Here is a 23,089-nt window from a genome sequence, read left to right as displayed (position 1 = left end):
ATCTCGCGTAGTGATGTGCTAGTATCTCGCCTTATGACTCGTCAAACAGCTTCTTGTTGTTGAATTCTGACACGCGATTCATTTTGCTATTCCCTTCACTTCTTTTTTGCCATTCTGCGTGAAAAATACTTGAAAGCATAGTTAATTAGTCATGATGACTTATGTAAGGTGCATTCTAATCTTAACATTATAAATTTTCACTAAAAGCTATCGTTTTGGTCCTTTATTTTGCGTTTTAACTTCATTGTTTTACCTAAAAGGGCTATAATAGCTTGCATTTCTATAAGTTATCAATAGACCATACCATCAACTACCTTAACAACAAAAATTCCACATTCCCCTTCTTCTTCATCATCATCTACGGAGAACTTCCTTAAAAAATATATGTAAAAGAATGATGCCCTTCTGCAAAGCCAAACCACGACCATCATAAATTTGGAGATACAAATAAGGCAGCTAACAAGCAATATCATTAGGTAAGGGCATTCAAAAAAGAACAGTGTCAAGCTGTGACATTGCGTAGCGGAAGCAATTTGACCATCTGCAAGCCATACCCAAAATGCAGACCTTCTACTTCTAGGCCTAACACCATGAATGAACACCTAACAAGTACTAATTCTTCTCCCTTTATCATTTCTTTAACCGATGATTCTTCTTCCTTGCAAAAAATGACGTTTAGAAAAACAAAAAAGTGAAGACTTTCATGTGCGATGTAGAACACAAGGAAACGTCAAAGCATGCTTCATTTTCTAATAAGTTTCCTCCTCTTTCATTTCCTAGTCGCCTAAAGAAGAAAGACGACGAGCAACAATTTTGCAAGTTTTGGAATATACTGAAGCAGTTTTACATCAACATCTCATTTATTGATGTGTTAGAGCAAATGCTTTCATATGTCAAATTTCTTAAAGACATACTTGCCAAGAAGCAAAGGTTGAATGAATATGAGACTATAGCTCTAATGTAGGCAACAAGCGAAGTCTTCAAGAATGAGGTTCTAGATAAGATTACAAACCCTGGAAGCTTCACGGTGCTCTGCTTTATAAGCGGTATGGATCTTGGTCGTGCAGTATGCGACCTTGGAGAAAGTATCAACTTGATGCCACTATTTGTTTTCAAGAAATAGGGAATAGGAAAGGCAAAACCAACTATAGTAGCACTCTACTTGGCTGACAGATCAATTGCGCGTCTAAAGGACAAAATTGAAGATGTGCTAGTCAAGGTGGACAAGTTCATAATCCCCACAGACTTCATGATTTTGGATTATGAGGTTGATTGGGCAGTACCCATTATCTTAGGGTGGCCACTTCTGTCTATAGATTGAACCCTAATTAATGTCCACCCAGGAGAGTTGATGATACAATTTAGCGACCAAGAAGTTACATTTAATATTATTGACACAATGAAGTTTCCCAGCGATGTTGAGAACTGCAACCCAATTGAATCCCTTAGTTGGGATTATTGTGGGGAAAAAGTAATTATTGAGATATTCAGCTCTAAAGTATTTGATATTGAGTTCCCTGAAGGCGTTCTAGAAGAAGGGTATCATGTCTAAGGTTTTAAACCTTTAGATCTGAAAACTAAAGGCGACCAAAAAATAAAGCCAACAATTGAAGAGCCATCAGATTAGAGCTCAAGTTGTTGCCACACCACTTGAAGCATGCATATATGGAGGAGAATGACATTATGCCTGTCATTATCTTCACACACTTAAATTCGAATATGAGAAGACGTTATTGAAAATGATAAAACTCCACAAAAAGGTGATGGAATGGACTCTAGCCAACATTTAGAGAATAAGCCATCCTATTGCATGTATAAAATTAGGTTGAAAGAGGGGCACACTGATGTCATTCAATATCAAAAGTGATTAAACCATGTGATGAAACAGGTTTAAGAAAGAAATCACCAAGTGGTTAGATGTAAGTGTAATCTATCCAATCCTCGATAACGAATGGGCCAGTCCAGTCCAATGTGTGTCCAAGAAAGGCAGGAAGATTGTTGTCACTAATGAAGAAAATCAATTGATTCTAACAATAACAATAACGGGGCTACCCAAGCTAAATGCGATGACGAAGAAAGACCACTCCCCTTGCTTTTATTGACCAAATGTTGGATCGACTTACATGCAATAAGTACTACTATTTTCTGGATATAACTATATAACAATTCCACTAGAAGACTAGCACAATACAACTTTTACTTGTCCCTACAGCACATTTTTTTGTCACATGCCCTTTAGGTTATGCAACGTGCTAGGGACATTTCAAAGTTGCATGACCATAATATTTTAGCGTTTCTAGATAGACTAGTTTAAATTTTCATAGATGACTTCCCAGTCTTCAGGAACTCCTACATCAAATGTCTTAATATCTTCGCCATCACTATACACAGTGGATTCTGTAGATTGTCATGATTTGGCAAAGAGGAGCTTTTTGCTTGCTACCAAGGATAGTTTGTTCTCCCTTAGCAAGTGAGTCATCAACAATAACTCACATTTCATCTTTTTATTACGGGTTGGTGGTTTGTAGGATTTGTGTGTTGGACTTAGTCTTAGTAGTTTTGCATCTGTGTAGTGCAATTGCAATACGTCACTAAGTAGGTTCATTACGCATAATCTACTCATCTTATCTTTCTCTATTGTGTGCTTACTTCTAGGCGATAAATCATTGGTCATGATCATAGCATGCAAAATGCTCACTATATACCTCTTCATCGCGTAATACATAAGTCCTTATTGTGTACAAGTTTTCCTACTACTTGTCCAAATGCAAGCGAAACAGTAGGTTTACTTGGGTGATCCAAGGTCGAACACAGGGAATTGTTTCAAGACATTAATTTTAGGGTCTACTTATTGATTAGTTGTTATGATGGTTGTGGTAAAAGAATATATAAGAAAAACTTTAAGCTATTTACTATCACCTAGAGACTCATGCAAATGAGAATAAATGATGACGAGATGGAAAATTGTGAACTAACTGCGTTAAGAAGGCGGTGAACAAAGATCTCATGTTATTAGACGAATAAGCTATATGACCACCTCACTGCGACATAACTCATCAAGCTATCTTATTTTTAATGCATGCTAATTTCGGAGTCGTTAAACGCCACACTTGGTTTTTTTTAGAGTCCAAATGACTAAGAATGGCTAAATGATTTATATTTAGTAATACTTATTTATTCAACTTAGAGTGCTTCACATTTAAGGACAACAACCTCTCGACGTCTTAGTCAACACTTGTTTGCCTTTCGGAATAAAAATGAAGGAAGTCTTCTCGCAAGTCTTCTCGCAAAGTTGAGAAAACTCTTTCTTACGTGTGTTAGCCACGCCCTTGCTACTCACCCTCTCGAGTAGTTGGCGACATACACTGGCCAAGAGTAGAATGTAGCTTAGCTAACACACTAAGTGGTATAAATACGCATTACTTAATGAGAGCACATCATTGACCTAAACTAAAAATAACATGAAGATAGATGAATAGTAGAGGCATGGATGGATTGAAAAATGCACAAATATACATTGTATTCAAGGATGAAGGCTTTCGGCCATTATACAATATAACATAGTACAATGTAAAGAAATAATAAAATGGAAAGAGAAGGGAAATGAAATACAAGTTAAGAGGACTAGGGGATGAACTCTTCTCGTCTCAAACACTAAGCTTATGCGTTGCAATCTAATCAGAAAATATGAAGAAGTGTTGTACAATCGGTGGTTAGGCTTATCCTAACCACCAACTCTCTAGGTTTTAGCTCATGCAAACTTCCTTTGTGGTCTATTCAAACCTTCATCCATACAGGCGGTCATTTGTCTTAGTGAAGATGAAGTACTTTCATAGGAAACTTCAGATGGAAAATTTCGCGTTAAATTTCTTTCCAACATTTTAATTCCGCTTCGTAGGCAATTGACGTGTTACTTCACGAAGAATATTGCGTAGATTGTCTAAGCAGCCACATCTCCATTCCATCGCGTAGAGGGAATTAGGGCAGGACTTGACAAGTTGGTATCAGAGCATAAGTTCTTAGTAAAGGTCTTGAGTAGAGTCATGTATTAGTACAAGGTCTAATGTATTGATGCGGTATATGAATTATAGCACCACGAGGAAAGCCAAGGCGAGTCAGGCAAGTAGCAACACATGTTCAGCTACTGGGAGCGCCAATAAAACACAAGCATTTGATGATATTCTAGTAACCCACTTGATTCAATGCAGAAGAGAGTCGAGAAAGGAATGTTTGATCGTTTTCCTCATAAGTTAGACAAAGATTCAGCATCGAGAGGTTAAAGGTGTTGGGAGAAATGACCTTTGCAGGGACTAGTAATCCAATTGACGCGGAGAAGTGGTTAAGTTTAGTTGAAAAATGTTTTCGGATGATGGACTACCTCAAAGAGAGAAAAGTGAAATTGGCAACTTTCTTGTTGCAAGATAACATAAAAGACTGGTGGATTCTTCACACGACATGAACAGGTGGAGAAGGCCTCATTGCATGGGAAGAATTCAGAAAGGCGTTCAAGAATAAGTTCTACCCTCATTCCTTCTGCGATGCAAAGAGAAACAAGCTATGAGTTTGGTTTAAGGCGACATGACTGTTGTAGAATACGAAAAACAATTTACTGAGTTGGCTAAGTATGCATTAGCCTTTGTGGTTGACAAGGCGAACAAGTGCAAAGAGTTCGGGGAAGGCTTGTGCATTAAGATTAGAGCACCGGTCACAACCAACATGGATTGCTCTAAATTTTTTTTAACTGATTGAAGCTTCCATGAGGGTAGAAAGATGCATGGTGAATGATAAGAATTTTTTTTTTGAGGAAGGACCCCTACTATCAAAGCTTTAGTAGCTTGAGGGGTAATTAACGACGTGGCAAGATTAGGTGCCAAGCGGGCGTTCAACAACGATGAAGTTTCAAGACTCCTTCTTTTTATCCCTCTGGTTCCAAAACTAGCTATGGAGAGAGATTTCAAAGGCAAAATCGAGGTCAAGAAAAGGGAGGTACCCCAGTATGGACGGAGAGTGTGCCCCAACAAATGGCAGAAAAGAGGCAAAATCCAAATTTTCAGGAAAAGATTATCTTTTCAAAGAACTGTTTCAGTTGCAACAAGGGTATTTCTCCAAATATTGTCCAAACATGGAAATCCAAGGTAACCCACGGACTACATCACAATCGATCAATCGACCTTATAGCTAAGACGAAAGTGAAGCTAGGCCTAGTGGAGTCATAGAACCTAAAAGGCCCACGTCGCAAGGAAAGGGAGGTCCTAAATAGCACTCACGTGATTACAAGTTCGTTGATGATTTGTAATTCTTCTATTGCTATGTTATTTGACCCTCGAGCTACCCATTCTTTTATTTCTCTATCACATGTAAGACTTCAAATGATCATATAAAACCTTTAGAAAGTGGTTTAGGATTTAGGGTTTAAAGTCCCTCGTCTCCTTCATTATCTTTTCAAAATTATACTCTCTTGCCACTAATTTGTTTGGTGGATTCCCACACACATCCACGTTTTGAGAGCAATGCAAACTTTTTGTAGTTTGTGCCTTTTCTTATTCTATTTTGAATGCTTATTTGGTTGTATTGATTCTTTGCATGCAAATTTTGGAATTGAAGAAAAGTTTTAATTTGGAGCTTTAAAGTCATGTAAATTCTTTTTTGTGTGCACTAATTAAACAACTAAAAACAAGAAATAGGAAATGAAAAAGAGAATTGCAAAGATCTCTCTTAACCATCGGCATTGTTGCAATTAAGTTTTCAGATGTCGATTTATTTTCAAATTTTCAATTTAATTAATCACCTACTTTAATTAGGAAGTTAGAGGTGTAATTAAGTTTAAAAAGTTTCGAGTGCAACTAAGTTTCAAAGTATTAATTTAGTATTTCGAAATGGAAAACCACCTTTGGCCTACAAAGAGATGACTTGGCCTACAAAGAGTTCCTTCATACAGTCATTGAACTACATGATTGTAACAGTTAGATCTAAAGTAATTATATCAAGTTCTGTGGTTGAGAAGATTGTTGTGGCATCAAATATAGCAGAAATAACCTTACATTTGCAAGCAAAAGCTTGACAATATTCCATTGAAAAATAAGCTATATGGAAGAATGGATTTCATTTAAAAGATGAAATGAATTGTATATACAATATCCGCCATATACAAATTCTCTTTCCTTCCCATTTCTGAAAGTGCATAAATCGTGAGACCTTACGTTACACCTCTCGTCAATCGTCGTCCTATACTCTCCAACCATTCGTGAAAAAGCTGCACAAGCCCCTGGGGAAAAAGGGGGAGTAATTGGAATGGAAGTCTTAGGGAAGACTTGAAACCTATTGGTTAAAACTGTCAAAATTTGGGCCTTACAATCATCTCCCACTTTATATACACTTTGTACATAGTGTGCACACAAGAACTTCAGCCATTAAGCTTTGCTAAAAACTGATTTAGATTGTACTCTTCAGTGTATTGAGATTGGTCCCAGAGTTCCTCAAGTCCTCCAAGGATGGCTTTCAGACCCTTCTTTCCACCCATTGCTTTTACCTCTCCATCAAAGTCACCATCTGACTGCTTAGATGATGCTGACGCCGCTCCCTACATTTTATGAACCGAGTTAAATCAACAGTTATTGATTCCAGAGAGAGACGGTGAGAACTTAGAACTACTCTACTTACTTTCAATACTTCATATAGTCATAAGGGAAGAATAAAAGGTTTCATAGATTGAAATTCAATTGTGCTACCAATATCTATAATCAAATTAATAGTAATAATACCTTCTTGGAGGTTTCGGCAGTTGTGAAAAGATCAAGCAATTGATCGGTATTCATCGTTTTCATACTGGCATTCTCAGAATTGATGACAGCATTAGCAATAGAAACTTTAAACTTTTGAAGGCTCATAACTTTTTCTTCTAGCGTTCCACGCATAATGAGCCGATGGACATTTACAACCTTCCGCTGGCCTAACCTGTGGGCTCTGTCCATAGCCTACAAAAATAATTACATCAATCAAGATCCATTTAGTTGATAAACTAATTTTGTCTAACAAAGAGAACAAAAAATTATAATACTTCAATTAGAATCCTCAAACAATTTAAAATATTATTTAAAATCAGTTTGAAATTTTAGTACTTCAATTAGAATCCTCAAACAGTACAGAGTATTGTTTAAAATCAGTTTAGCTATTGCACTGCACGTTCCCTGATTTTAAGTAGTTTCTAAAAACTGTAAAGATGATTATTCTAAAAGAATGTGAAATAAGAGCATAACTCAATTTGCAATTTCCTCATATATATAAAATATTACAAAAATTTGAAACAATAAACCAAAACGCTACCATAATATTCCTTAGGAGTAGATGGAGAAACAGCACTATAACAAAAAAAAAGTCCCTACACCAAGACCTCCCCGAAAAAATTGCCCTAACCTACTAATTTGACACATCTTTTCCAAAAATTTCATTTTAACCTCTTCGAAGTTATCTCAAGTAAAAACCATTTCTAGCCACCCAGAACTCTAATGAAAATAGAAGTCCATCCTTTTTGGGTAAAAAAGATTTCTTGGAGCAGTTAGGGAGGTTAGAATGTGAATTCTTTCAGTTGATCGAGATAGTTCATTGACTGTATGCAACAATAAAACGAGGGAGAAAGAAAAGGAAAGGTATAGGCTCACACTAAAACTACAAGAGAGCAGCCAAGTTTCAGAGTCAGAACCCAGTAAAACACAAACTGATTTTCAAGTGGCTTTGCTAAACTTTCACACATTTCCCAAAACTCAAGAGGAACCAAGTTTGATGCAAACAATCTCAGTTAATTTGGAAGAAGCATTGCACTGTACAGGTGGATGAGACCTGAGCAAGATTTACTCATTTGCATATTTGTTCCGACAGGGTCGTCGCAAAGATATTTTGGAGATCATCATCTTTGCAAAAGCTTTTTAAGTGGGGAGGGGCCTTTGTTAAATCACCACTGACCCATCAAGATATGATAAATTTAATATTATTGTTAGACTTAGTGGGCTTGGTCCATCAGAAAATTTGCTCTAATTTCTTTCCTTGTATAACTCATTGTGTAATTATATTTATTTCCCCATTTGTATCATCTGTAATTATTAGGAAATAATAAGAAAAGTAAATCGTGGTTTTTCTCCCGACACTCGAGTTTCTACGTATTTCGATGTCTCATTAGTTTCTTGCTTTCAGTATCATATCAAAGTGAGGTAAAGACGAAACCTAGACACCAGTATAAGTGAAACCCAGACAGAGACAGAAGCTGCGGCCATTGACACTGCAATGGACTAGCTACTCCATCAGATCCAGAAGATGTCGGCAGTCACTTTGGAGCCACCCTCAGAGCAGTCCGCACAGCCCAGCACCAGGAACGACCTTCACGCGCCTCAGCTTGTGACCCACGCGCCACCGCTGTCATGACCGTCTACCCACGCGCCGCTGCCGAATACCTCCACGAACCAGCTTGTTTTCTCCCCTCTGTCATCCCATGTCCAACTGCCATACCCTCCCAGCCATCCACACCTCCACGCATCGCGGCAACCCTCGGTTTATGGACTGCCATCCACTCACGCGCCGCTGCCTTTTCACCCTTTACAGCAACCACCTATTCATGGTTCCGAGATCGATCAAGGGTATAATCAATCTGGATTTGAAGTTGGTGAATCCTCAATGCAGTCTTAATCAACCTATTTACCAATGTATTCAAAGAACCGATAACTTCACTCCCTAATTTGTCCTCGAACTATATAACTGGTTCTTTGGCACCATCTACACAAGGGAATTTTCCAGGGGAGAAACTAGATGGTCCAAATTATTTTTCGTGGTCCCAACCAATCGACCCGCCACCAATTTGGTTTTTTGACAAGAGAGACTGTCCGTCCTCCAACAGGTGATGCCTTGGAACGCTTCTGGAAGGGGAGGACTCCTTCATTATGTCGACCCATGAAAGTGAGTAATGTCTGTGAGCCCTACAAGAAACATTGGCACACCAAGAATCAGTGTTGTAAACTCCACAGTCGTCCCCCAAGAGGTATGAAACATTCCTCCAATTATAAATAAAACTGAGAGCGTGCCTGTGTAAGTATGATTGCCAACACCTCCCAGCCGACTGACGCTACTGCAAGCTAGAACAATCCCCTACTCTAAGATCTACTGCTCAATCAGGTATGCCTCAATCACTTGGTCTTATCAATGTTGATGGGAAAAATCCCTAGATTTTAGACTCGAGGGCTACAGATCACCTGACAGGTTTCTCGGAGTACTTTATCTCTTATCCCCCCTATACCAGTAATGAGAAAATCCAAATAGCTTATGGTTCTTCAGCCCCGATTGCTAGCAAGGGACAAATATTTCCCTTTGAAGGGCTCTCTTTCCATAATGTTTTCCATGTATCTAAGCTTTCCTATAATTTGTTATCTATCAACAAAATCACTCGTGTGTTGAACTGTAAAGCTACCTTCATATCTGAATTTGTTTGTTTTCAGGACTTGAGCTCGGAGAGGAGATTGGTATTGCCCGACATAGCAAGGAACTCTACATCATTGACAATGATACCTCCAGTAGTAGTAGTATCTCTAGAACTAGTTTACTATCTTCATATTTTACCATTTTTTAACAAGATCATATGTTGTGGCATTTCCTATTGGGCCACCTGAACTTTAACTATATGAAATATTTGTTTTCCCATCTATTTTCTAAAATTGATGTCACCTCCCTATCTTGTGATGTGTTTATTTGAACAAAACATCAGGTTTCATTTCCCTCAACCATTTACCCTTAGCAATAGTGATGTTGGGGTCAATCAAAGGTCACAACCTCCTCTGGGAAATGTCGGTTTGTGACTTTTATTGATGATCATACTCGTTTTACATGGGTCTTCCTTACCACAAATAAATATGACGTTTCCTCTATTTTGAGAAACTTCTATCACACCATTGAAATACAATGCAATACCAAAATTGCAATTCACGAAAATTCCAAAACCATAACCTTAGTGAGTTCCTAGCCTCCAAGGGGATTGTTCATCAAAGCTCGTGCAGAAAAACCGTCATCTTTTGCAAGTAGCTCGTTCTCCTATGCTATCTACTTCCCTTCCTTCATACCTGTGGGGAGATGCTATTCTTACAACAGCTTATCTAATCAATATAATGCCTTTCTCGTGTTCTCCACCTTTAGACTCCCTTAAGTAGTCCTATCCCTCTACCCGCCTAATTTCTGAGGTTCCTGTTCGTTGTGTGTACAACATATGTCCACAATTTTGGCCCAAATCAGACCAAATTTACCCATCAGGCTCAAGCATGTGTGTTTGTTGAGTTTCCTCTTCATCAGCGCGGTTATAAATGTTTTCATCCTCCTTCCAAGAAATACTTTATCACCATTGATGTTTCTTTCTGTGAAGACCGACCTTTCTTTCTTGTTAGTCATCTTCAGGGGAAGAGTGTGATGTGAAGAGTCTAGTTGTACCTTAGAGTTTATCAAACCTACTCCTACTCTCGTGTCTGACTTTGATCCTCATCCCATAGAACCCACAAACCATGGAAAACGTACTACAAGAGGAATCTCATAAAGGAAATTGAGTCCCCCACTAGTTAGTCGGCTCCGGTCCAAGACTCTAAATCTCCCTGAGATCAAGGTATGGCAAACCCTATTAAGACTTGTGTTGATAATAAGATAAGTAAAAATGGCAGGTCCAATGTTGTTCTTGAAAATGTGGAAGAAAAGGATAATGGTGATAAGACTGAGGTCAGAGCAGAAACCATAGTAATGAAGTTGAATGGGTCATTCGGGAAAACTTGATGAGTATGATCATTCTCTGGATATTCCGATTGCACTTAGAAAAGGTACCAGGTCTTCCACAAAATTTCCCATTTGTAACTATGTTAATCCATCTCTACAGTTTAGAGCTTTCACAGCTAAGCTTTGACTCTACCATAATACCAAAAAATATCCACACTACTTTAGAATGCCCAGAGTGGAAGAATGCTTTCATGGAAGAGATGAAGGCTCTTGAAAAGATTAAGACATTAGAGATTTGCGCTCTACCAAGGAACATAAAACTGTGGGATGCACATGGGTGTTCACTCTCAAATACAAAGCAGATGGAACACTTGATAGACACAAGTCAAGGTTAGTTGCAAAAGAGTTGAATCAAACCTATGGTTTGACTATTCTGAAACCTTTTCCCGAGTTGCTAAATTTAATAGAGTTAAGAGTCCTACTACTAGTTACTGTGAACAAAAACTGGCCTCTATACCAGCTAGATGTTAAGAATGCATTTCTGAATGGAGACCAAGTAGAGGAAGTTTACATGAGCCTCACCAAGATTTGAAAACCAGTTTGATTATCAGGTATGTAAGCTTTAGAAATCTTCATGTGGTCTGAAACAGTCACCAAGAGCATGTTTGACATGTTCACTACTTTTGTCAAGTCCCAAAGGTACACTCAAGAGCACTTTGACCATACTTTGTTTACAAAGGTCTCCAAGGCTAGGAAGATCGCAGTTCTGATTGTGTATGTTGATGACATCGTTTAATCTTTGAGTATCAAGAAAACTCATAAAATATTAAATCCTAAGTAGCTAGCTACCACAAATTGGCCTTTATTGAAGAACATGGAATAAATCACCTATTTTTTATATCCCTTTAATACTATTCATATTTTTCTATTTGCTAGTTTTATCAACACAAAGCACAAATGCACCACAACACACTTCCTCATGAATTTATCTTCATCGGGATCTTTTGGCGCAACTTTATCCTAGTTTTGCTGAGGGAGCAACCCCATTTTTCACTTTGAATTGGTCAAAATATGCAGAATTTCTTACTTTTCGCGGAGGGTTAGATCCAGTAACCGGGGGTCTATGGTTAACCGATATTGCACACCATCATTTAGCTATTGCAATTATTTTCCTGATAGCGGGTCACATGTATAGGACCAACTGGGGCATTGGTCATGGTATAAAAGATATTTTAGAGGCTCATAAAGATCCATTTACAGGCCAGGGCCAACTTTTTTTTTAGTTCAAACATATAAAGCACGATGACACAATTAAAAACTATGATTCCCTCTATTTGAGGCCTTACCAGCATCCGAAACAGTAGAGCATTTTTGTTTTAGCAAACCAAAAAAATAATGATCTGACAGTTCGCAATCAGTAACCATATAATCACCAAGTAAATGTGACAGAAATAACTTTCTTGAAGCTACTACCAAAAGAAATATTTAATGTCAGTAACTGTAGTATCTAACATTTATGCTTTCCTTTCAGACTACCTGATGATCACGCATTGGATTCCAATCATGCTCCATGAAAACAAGGGTGTCTGCAGATGTCAGATTCAAACCAAGACCGCCAACTGTAATTGCAATTTTGTTAGCATATACAATCAGATCCCAAATTGTGAAAAGGTAAAACGGAAGAATAAGAACCAACCATGTGTTGTAAGGAGCAATACATCAATTGTAGGATCAGAATTGAAGGCCTTAACAATGTCGAAACGTTTCTCCGGCTCAACAGATCCATCCAGTCGCAAGTACGTAACACTGCAGGTAAGAAGGAAATTTATACTGTTGGGATGAAATGGAACTAGTCTGAGCTACAGTAACACTATTTGAAGAGGTAACGACCAAGAGATTGCCAAGTCAAAATTGCAAGAAAAGATTATTCCTTAAGAGAAGACAACCGTGGGTGATGCCTCAGTGTGCTAGAATGACCGAAGTAGGCATGAAGATGAATAAAAAAGTTGACCGAAAAAGAAAGAAAATCCAGCTATTGTTATAATTTAGTGCATCCCATTACTATAGAGAACACAACCACAAAGTTGCATGCTAATTTCTTTGATGAAAGCAAAAAAGTTGTATACTAACTTCTTCATGTGAGCATGGAATAAATCTCTTTCAATAATGTCCAATAAGGCCTGCAGAAAAACCTCAGATATTAAATTATTGCCCAGTAAAAAACAGAGGCTCAAATTCATGAACAAATAATCAATATCAATCAATTTACTTTATGCTGTGCAAATATCAAGACTCTGTGCTGGCCACAGCTGACAGCTCCATCAGAACCCAAAGTATCAACACCAATGCCACACTCCTCAAGAATTTCCGAAAGAGCAACTAATTTAGGAGAGTGGTGTAGTTTATGAAGTTCAGAAATAATGTCAGAGCTGTCAGGTAAGAGTTCTGTCAGGATGCATTTCATCGAATCTGACATTTTTTCTCCCGTAACAAGCAAAGGATGACTACAAAGTTTAAGCAAATACTGGAGTGCCTGAGAAAGGAAAACAATATATGCATCAGGGATACAGTGTTGAAAACAAGAATAGAAATAAAAAGCATACCTGAAAAATATGTGAGGATGCCCGTTGAACCACTGCTTTCCTGTGGTACTTCTGATTCATTTGATTTGACCATACTTGATATTTCCTGTCTAACATGAGAACCAGAGAACCTTTCATATAATTTGAGTTGTACAGGGCTCAAGTCACAGAATCTGTCTTGAATAATTTTTTCTGGCAGGTCAGACAGCACTTCATCTTTAGTTCGCCGAAGAAGAAAAGGCATGACCTATAAAAACAAATATAGAGATCAAAGGCAATTATCTAACATCTATATAACACAAGAAAAAGAAATGGACAAACCTGCTTGTGCAATGCTTCCATGGCGAGTGCCCCAGCTTCTGCATCCCTAGCAGAACATTTGGAATCTCTAGCTGCTAGTAGTGGTTTTCCATAAGTTGATTGGAACTGCATATGAAAACAAAATTACCAAACTTTGCACAGATGGTAGCAGCAAAAGGCAACTAAAATAAGAATGCATTTGACATTTCAGTAAGTGAAAAGACCTTTTTTTCTCAAATAGGAGTGAGGTTACTTCACAAATGAGACATAAAAAAAGTTGCCTTCCTCGATAGACATAGAAGAAGTTTATACAGGTATACCTACTGGCATGGAATCGGAAAATAATCCCTAACAAGTTCGCAGACAAAAAAATCCTTTATGGCCTAAAACAATTCCCTAAAATCTGGTTTGAAAAAATTTCAAAAACAGAACAAAAGGACTCTTGTAATACTAATCTAGTTACTCTTTTTTAAAAAAACGAAAAACAAGCCTCTTCATTGATATAACGAGTGAGACTAAAGCTCAAGTACAAAGTACAAAGTAATGAGTTGAAACACAACAAGATTATAAGGAATAAAAACGACAAACCCAAAACATCTAAACCAAGAGAACAAGATAAACCAAATGGAGGAAAAAGTGAACCAACAACTTCCAATCGCCCCTACATTACAATTCGAGATGAAACAAGGAAAACCAGAACAAACAAAAATTAGATGTAGCAGTCCAAGAGGCTGTAAATCGTCCAAGATGGTATGACAGAGAATAGAAGGAATGTAAAGGCAGCAGATAACTTGCAAATACTTTATCAACTTCGAACGGAGAAACACAGCTTCAATCTCTAGGAAAATGAGCACCTGGATTAGGAATAGGATTAAAAGCTGGGTGGATGAAATTCTGAGAAGGCATTGAAAAAGGTTGATTATTCGATGGAAGGAAGATGCTGAGCACACAATGAGTTGAAAGTAGAATAAGCACCAAAACTCGCTTTTTTACTAACACTGAATGTAACGAAAGAATAATCCAAAAACAAGATTGCATTCTGCTACCAGTGACTTCAAATGTTCAGGGATAGCACAAGAATGACTGAGATAGATTATCCCAGGACAACTAAACATCAATCGAATATTCCTCACACTGAAACAAAGCATTCAGATATGCCTCAACTGTCTCTTCCTCTCATTCTCAGCCGACTTTTCGAATTGATCAACTTCCTCGTTGCTTACACTGAAAGGCAAATCAATGACTGACTTTCCTTTCTTCTTAGATGAAAAACTTGGGTATGACTTCGAACTCCTCTAAAAATTTCACTTTCAAATTCAACAAAGAGAAAACAGAGTACTTGAATTGGTGAGTATGGGAAGCTTGTGAATCAGACCTGGTAACTTGGTTAGAAACCTGGAATTGAGTGCATATTTCTTCCAATATATCAGAGTTAATTTCTGACATCAACTTCGCCTTGAAGCTTTTCTTCTTAGTGTTGGCCTTCTTTTTGTTCCTTGAGACGAAATGTTTTGGAAAAGGTTTGAAGGATGTAAAACTTTTCAGGCCTTTGGTTAAAGTGAGCCCTCATGTCTTTTGGGCTTCCAGCTTGGTAGGACATCCAAAATTAATTTTTACTTTCCTTTAACCAAAATGGGAAAATCAGCCTCTTCTGTTGATGTGAGGCCACAGTTTTACCACTCCTTCCTCCTTAGCAGGTCACTTCCCTCTGCTTCGTCAAAGTCTTCGTCACCATTGTCGGTTATGTGCCCACAGAAATCCCCTCCGAAAAAGCTCCAACTTCCAACTATTCCTCCACTAGTCTTTCTCTGTCTTCCCTCTCATCCTTGGCTAAATCTGGGTCAAAGGTCAACTCTAAAAGACATTCAAAATCAAGGGTTCTCCCACATCCTTTCAAGACTTTCCCAAAGCAATTTGTTAGAAGGAAAAGGGTAAAGGAGGCCTCAAAAATAATTTACAAAGAAAAATTGATTTCAGATTAGAACCCTGATTTTCTGGAGGCAAATTGTGCCCTTGTTCAAGCTCCTTCTCAATCCTCAAATCCTCAAAGCTCCGTTCATCCTCATTTTAATTACTCCGTTTTCTCTATGCCTAATTCAAAGGTAAATTTTTTGAGAGGTTCTCCTACCCAAACTCCACAATCTCTTCATCTAAAAAGAAGAATGTAGCAGACTTCGACTCTCCTTTTAGTGTGCGCAGGGAGGAAGCCAATCATATGCCAAAGTCAGCAGGATGAATGACCTTCAAGGATCCTTTAGAATCTAATCTCAGTGCCCTGTTTCGAACAGAGGATTTAATGACTGAGAAACAGGCCTCGTTAATCCCCTCACAAGTTCAGCATTGTGAAATTCCAGATCACTTGAATGCATTGTTGAGAAATGTGGAATTATTTTGGTTTGCGTTCAGAATCGAAACTTGATCACATTTTTTTAAAGCCAATTATTACAATTATTATTTTTTCATGTGGTTTTAGTGGTTCACGAGAAGTTCAATGGATGCTTATATTATTTTGGCCCTCTAACGTTTCTTCTGAAATATTCTGGCTCTAGTCACTCATTCATGATTTAAGGACTACTTGGGAGGCATATTTTTTCAACAAACCTCAACTTGAAGTTGCATGGTTGTTTTCTCTCCCTTGGTGTTTTTCTCTCATCCATTTTGAAGTTTTTAGTCCGCAATCTTCAGCTTTCTCTGGGCCTTGTTTGATTTTTAAGTTTGCTTTATTCTTATTTTTCTATTGTTAGGCGCAGGGTTTCGTTTCTGTTGTCCAATTCGTCTGTACTTTTGTTTGTAATCGCTCTTTTCGTTCTTAGTATAATTCTCTTGTACTTTGAGCATTAGTTTCTTTTATTAATACATTAATAAAGATGCTCCTCTCCGTTTCAAAAGAAAAAACTCCAATGAGCGGAGGAAGAATATCAAGCCATCATTCCCTTTGCTGTGTTCTCTTTAAGGTCTGTGAATGGATTCTTAGTGAATCCTGGTTTTGACTAATCTGAATTTAAAAACGCCCATTTAGGCTTCAAGACATTCAGACCCTTCATCTTTTAAAACTTGATTCAATCTTGCTAAATCTATCAGGTTGGATAAACCTTTAGGGGCTGTGTGGGCCCCGGTTTATTACTGTGGGCTTGGGTTATAATAACCCAAACCCACGTCTGGGGCCCGTATAATGGAAACCCTAGTTTTAGGGTTTCCATTCGTTTTTCTCCCCGATTTACTTCCTCTCAACTCGTCTTCATCCCTCGCAACTCGTCTTCAATCTCTGTACACTACTCGTCCTTAAAGCCGTTTAATCCTTCCAATCGAAATCATCCGCTCTCTTCAATCCTTGTAACGACATTGATTTCGATTTAATTTCAGAAAAAACTTTTCCATTTTTCGTCAACTCACCTTCGATGTATTCCGGTTTAGGTTTGGCCGTCGTTTTCTTCTCGGTAAAAAAACTATCTTCCTCTAAATTCCTTTCTCTCCCACTCTTCGTCCTTCCAATTTTCGTTGAAGGCTTCGCTCACCGTGTTGCCTCCGAAACAAATGGGTCTTCTGTCGGTTTCGTTGAATGGCTGTGTTTTACATTTTGCCTCTGAAACCTTTGCGCTTGCATGTTCACCACTGTTATTGGTGAACATGCAATCCGACTCAGTTTTCCCCTTCCAGAAGACCTTGTCCGCTTGGACTCCCACTTGCCGATCGGGTAATTTTTTCCCTCGATTTGGACACATTCTACACTACGGATACTATCACCCACTGCATTTGGGATGTTCGAGCAAGGTATGGTTGGAGGTAAGTGGTTGGATTTCGAGTTTCTGTCTTCACCGATGATGAGGATTAGGTTATGCATTGTCTGAATAATTTTGTTTCTGATTAGTTCTGTTCTGTGCATAATTATTTGTAATCGTTTTTGTTTTTTACTTCTATTGTTTTTCATATTCGGTCATCCCAATTTGAAACTACACTGCTGTTTACTTTCCACGTTTCTGTTTACTATTGTTCCTGTAGCTTTTTGAAGTCACTTCTGTGTATGTGTATCTGTGAAAAATTTTGTCTATGTGCTTCAACATATGTCCCTGTTTGCCATGTTTCTGATCTCCTCCCATATTGCCCATCCATATTGTTTAAATTATGCTTCTGTGAACCCTAATTTCCTGTTATATTGTTTAAATTCTCCCCATCTCACGTGGATCTCAATGATATGGAAAGTCCTTCCATGTCCAGCCATAGGTTTAACATGTCACAAGACGACATCGCACGACCAGGTCGAGGAACCGATAGTAGGACGACTTCAAGCGGCTCGAAGCGCAGGCGGGAGGGCAACTTCAGAAACAGCTGATGTCATTAAGGATGTCATGGCTCTTCAAACTGACTAGCTGAGACTCATTGCAGAGTGGCGCGGTTGGCACTGGAGGATGAAAGAGAGTCCGTAGAGAGGTGGTTCGCGCATTGCGTGCCATACCTCAGCTCAGTAGGTTGGACAGGGCACAATGTAATCGAATACTAATGAACAATTTAACGGACATGAAGGGTTTCCTCAAACTGTCAGATGAGAAGCTTGACTACTGCACGGTGCTCATACGAGGTGCTAGCTGATTGTTTGTTTTACTTGCACGGAGTATTGTTATGTTTTCTGTTTATTTCTGTACCTGTTAACTGCTTTTGATTGGTGTTTTCGAATGATATTGCTAGTCATTTGTGTTTTCATATATATTGAACTAGTAAAATGAATGTGACATAATTTAATTTTCATCTTCAAAATTTCCAAATAATTCACTTTGACCATTGGATTTTAAATATGAATTTGCTAAAAAAATTAATTAAATAATAAATATATCACATCACTACAATACAACACTTCCCCCAAACACATCTCTTATCATAACCCTATCATAACCCTACCCACATAACACTACCCCCAAACACATCTTATCATAAAACTATCATAACACTACCTAAATAACCCTTCCCCAAACATCTTATCATAAAACTATCATAACACTACCTAAATAACCTTCCCCCAAACACATCTTATCATAACACTACTCACATAACCTTCCCCAAACAACTTTTATCATAAAACTAGTTTTATCATAACACTAGTTTTATCATATAACTCTAACCCTTCCATAACTCAACCCTTCCCCAAACGGCCCCTTAATGAATAATGCTTCCAAAACAATCTTTGGTTCTTCAAGAGCTTCAATATCTCAAAAGTTGAGGAAATCTAATTACTCTTTTAATCAAACATTCTTAAATCCTAAATATAGTGATTATTATATGAGGATGACACATTATTCCTCCATGTGATGTCATGAAGAATAAGTAAGAAACCTAAAATTACTATTAAGTGAAAGATTTAGGCAATCTGAAATATTTCCTAGGATTGAGAACCACTCACTTAAACAAAGGTTTGTATCTCTTAAAGAAAATTTGGGCTTTTGGACAGATATTTGGGTAGGTAACGCCCCCTTTAAAGAGCAATATTCTAGGCTCTTTAGAATTACTCTTTTGCCCACTGGATCAGTTGCAGCACATTGGGACCAAGATACCTCCTCTTGGTCCTTTAGAAGAAGTCTGAAGGATGATGACTTTGTAGATTTTAAATCACTGCTTTGCCTTCTCTCTTTTGAAAAAGTGGTAAACTCCGACAATTATAGATCATGGTCCATTGATCCTCAAGGCTGATTTTCCGTTAAGTCTCTTTCGACTCACTTAAAATCTGCCTCTCCAATGGATAAACGTCTTTTTTCAGCAATTTGGAAAACAGGCAGGTCACGTAGAATCAATATTTTGATTTGGACTATGGTCTTTGGGTCCCTCAATAGCTCTGAAATCGTGCAAAAAAAAGCTCCCAAAAAATGCCTCCCCCTCGATCTGTCCTCTATGTTTGAAGGCTAGTGAGAAATTTTCTCATATTTTCTTGAACTTTCTTATCTCCTCCTTCTGCTTGGAAAGGATTTTCTCCTTGTTTAATTTATCTTGGGTATTTGACTTTTCACTAAGTGCTAGTGTGGTTCAAATTCTGTCGGGTCCAAGATTGCCCAAAAAATCAAGCATCATTTGGGACAATTTGTCAAAAGCTTTACTTTCAGAATTATGGTTAGAACGAAATCAGCGTATCTTCCACGATAAAGCTAGACCGAGGGCAGAAACTATGCTTGCAGCATAATTTAAAGCTGCATCTTGGTGTTCCCTTAAAAAGGAGTTCGTTCATTTTTCCATTCAAGACATTTACCTTAACTGGGCTGCTCTTCTTTCTCATCCAGCCTAATCCTATGCTGCCTCAGTTTCAACGTTTGCAGATTATTCAGCCCGAAGCCCTCTTCTGCTTTTGAAGCTTTGAAGAATTGCCCCTGTTTAGTTTTGTTTGTTTTTTTTTTTGCTCCCCCACTCCTCCTCGTGTTTCTTGATGTTTTCTCCTGGTCCTTTTCTGTTTTTCTGGACCTTTGTTCTAAGCTGGTCGCTTTTATTATTGTCTCTTTTTTGTTTTATTGGCTATTGCTCGGGATATGATGTTTGGCGTTAAGGGGGTGTTAACCTAGTTGAGATGTCCAGGTGCGCCTCCTGATCCCTCTAGGTCTTACTACTTCTTTTTGGCTCTCTTTATATATCTCTCTTGTACTTAGAGTTCTTATTAATAAAGAAGTTCTTGTCTCAGTTTCAAAAAAATATCTCTTAAAGAAAATTGGCAAATTACACTTTTGGTCCCTTGAGTTTGAAGTTAATGTCTATTTAGTCCCTAGAGTTTCAAAAGCAACACTTTAGCTCCAAAGGTTTGGAAAATCATTCTAAATAGTCTCTGGGTTAAATCGATCGTTAATCAACTCAAAGTTGTTAAATTGTGAAACGTAACATCTATCGAAATTGATTTTTAGTCTATCGTGTATCGTAAGTTTTAACTGACAAAAAATGTTATATGGCATTGATGAGGTGACTGATTTTACATCATATTTTTAAAGATTATTTTGGTTAATAAGGAACAATGTCAAAGACTTGTTAAAAAATTGATTTGAACGCCTCTCAATGATCCTAATTAACACTCGAGCAAAGAAAAATAGTGGTTAATAAGGAACAATATCAAAGACTTGCTAGAAAACTAATTTACCTAACTCACACTAAACCTGATATCTATTTCGAGTGAGCGTTGTAAATCAACTTATGAAGAACTCTACCAAGGAAAATATACAAACAGTTTACAAGATACTATACTTAAAAGGAAATTTGGAAGGGGTTGCACTTTAAGAAGCCCATGAAGAGAAACCTTGAAGTCTTCACAGGTGCAGATGGGGCAAGCTAAAATATTGACAGAAGATCAAACACTGAATATTGTACCTTTGTTTGGAAAACATATCACTTAACGATTGCATCTAGGAGTAGGCGAGTAGCACTGAAGAAGAATTGAGAGCCCTTGCTTAAGGAATATATGAAGGAATATGACTCGAAAGCACCCTATCAGAACTGAGAATCACTTCAAAAGAACCAATAGATATCCACTTTGACAACCAAGCTACTATAAGCATTGCCAAAACCCACTCCATCATGACCAGCATGTAGAAACTGGTCCTCACTTTATCAAAGAGAAAAACAAAGGCATCTCTCTTTACTAGATACCTAACAAGATGTAGATCAGACATTCTCACAAAGGCCTTATTCAAGGCTTTTGAAGTCGTAACGAGTGAGCTAAACTTGATTATCATATCAGCCCAACCAGCTTGAGAGGGAGTGTTGAAAATAGAAAAGCTCTCAATTTTTCATCTGAACAAAATTACTCTTTTTAGCATTGTTTCCTTATTGTAAGATTCTTTCCCTTTTCTTGCTTACCGATGGTGTTGTCCCTTATTTGGAAAATTCTCTCCCTTTAAATTTAAGGTTCATTTTTTATAATAATTCACAAAATTTTATTTAAGGTCTGTTTGGAGGTTTTTTTGTGAGCAAAGAAAACATTAATGTTTCCATATTATTCACTTTTGATAACGACAGCTTACTGGTTTTCAAGTTTGACGATGTAATGCATGATAATTTAATCCATCCCCACATTTTCAAACTTAAAGATGAAACCCAAATAGCATGTTGCTGTACTCCGTGCTTGGGTAGAGTTAGAAGCCATCGAGCAACATGTTTTAAAAGGCCATCGAGCACCATTAAACAACAAAAAGTGTAAGTGGAGTTGGCCACAATGCACATATGAAGATGTTGACTAATGTCACCAAATGATCAAGAGATGGTGGATGTCAGTTTAAGCTACAGACAGCATGTTCAGGGTCAAGTTGAGGAACAACAATGATAGTCAATTATGATTAGTTAGATCAAGATCCATTAGTTTATAATAAATGAAAAGTCTGGTAGAGAAAATTGATGGTTATCACGAACCCAAATTGTCAACAGTTGAATGGATTCATGATGTTGCCTAGGGAAGTAGGTCATCGAAGTGAAAGGCTAAGACAATTGCTAAGGTCAAAGATGGAGTCTCTTATATGGCTGTAGGCTTGAAGGAAGGAGTCAAGCTACTTGCAGAATGTATCTTCTTCAAGATTGAAGATGTCAGTTATTACTGTTTAGTTGAAGTGAGAGTACGTGACTATCTTTTATGTCTAGGAGCAACTATACGTAGCTTACTCATACCTCAAGACAAGCACAGATGATAGTTTGTTGTTTTAAAAAAAATTTGCTGTTAGAGCCAAGAATTTTGGGCACGTACGAGTTTCAAGGCCCATTCGTCTTGTTTGGAATAGGGTGTGGCCATATATACATAATATATATGCCATGTGTTTAGTTTGTGGGCGCCTAAGTGACTGCAGTTGCAAAATCAAGGATAGCAAAGAAAGTTTTTCTTTATTTTCATGTAGCTAAAGCATATGGGGGAGATAATTTTGAAGGCAATTGAGTGATTGTGAGAGAATAGTGGAGCGTTGTCTTGGAGTGGGTGTTTTTCTTTGCCATTCATCTTAAGCTACCAAGTTGTGATATGTGAAGTCAAAATTTTTTGACTATTTGAGGCAGATTGTTAGCATGAGTTTAAGTGCTCTTTTGTAATCTCCATCATAATAGAGCATGTAGAACATGTCCTTTATTTCAGTGCATGGTGAGTTTGTATTTCTATTGACATGAGAAGTGAAAACATATAAAACCAGCATAAAAATGGTAATAACAGAAGTAAACAAAACTTGATCGAGGAAAAAATACATCTATATGGAGCCATTACCTGTCTCTCTGTTCCAAGAAAACCAGGCATTAGAAAATCAAAAGTGACCACAAATCCATGACATTATTCTGCCACAGAAAGTTGAGAATTTTATCAGACAAAAAGCAACAAAACACTATTTTGATTATATAACTTAATAACCTTGATAGAATAAACTAACCTGAATGGGGGTTCCACTTAGTACCAGACGATTTTGGGATCTCAATTGCTTTACAGCAAGGGTTATTTTGGATTTTGCATTCCTAATAATATGTCCTTCGTCCAATATGCAATAATTCAG

The 23,089-nt window shown here is 37.7% G+C and overlaps 1 protein-coding gene across 1 annotated transcript in view; it reads right to left on the bottom strand.

Annotated features, from left to right (window-relative positions):
- Positions 1-6,071: 6,071 nt before the first annotated feature.
- The window catches only part of LOC116403172 (TATA-binding protein-associated factor BTAF1-like), a 42,091-nt gene continuing 25,073 nt past the window's right edge, over positions 6,072-23,089 (bottom strand). Inside the window, 12 exon segments of the mRNA XM_031883678.1 lie at positions 6,072-6,580; positions 6,762-6,974; positions 12,268-12,350; positions 12,428-12,537; positions 12,862-12,911; positions 13,001-13,264; positions 13,335-13,386; positions 13,388-13,560; positions 13,635-13,739; positions 22,810-22,853; positions 22,856-22,877; positions 22,970-23,088. Of these exon segments, the coding sequence (XP_031739538.1) occupies positions 6,404-6,580; positions 6,762-6,974; positions 12,268-12,350; positions 12,428-12,537; positions 12,862-12,911; positions 13,001-13,264; positions 13,335-13,386; positions 13,388-13,560; positions 13,635-13,739; positions 22,810-22,853; positions 22,856-22,877; positions 22,970-23,088 (1,412 nt within the window). The 3' untranslated portion in view covers positions 6,072-6,403.

Source organism: Cucumis sativus, chromosome 4, assembly GCF_000004075.3.
Source record: "Cucumis sativus cultivar 9930 chromosome 4, Cucumber_9930_V3, whole genome shotgun sequence".
Lineage (NCBI taxonomy): Eukaryota > Viridiplantae > Streptophyta > Magnoliopsida > Cucurbitales > Cucurbitaceae > Cucumis > Cucumis sativus.
This window is presented reverse-complemented; position numbering and strand designations above follow the sequence as displayed.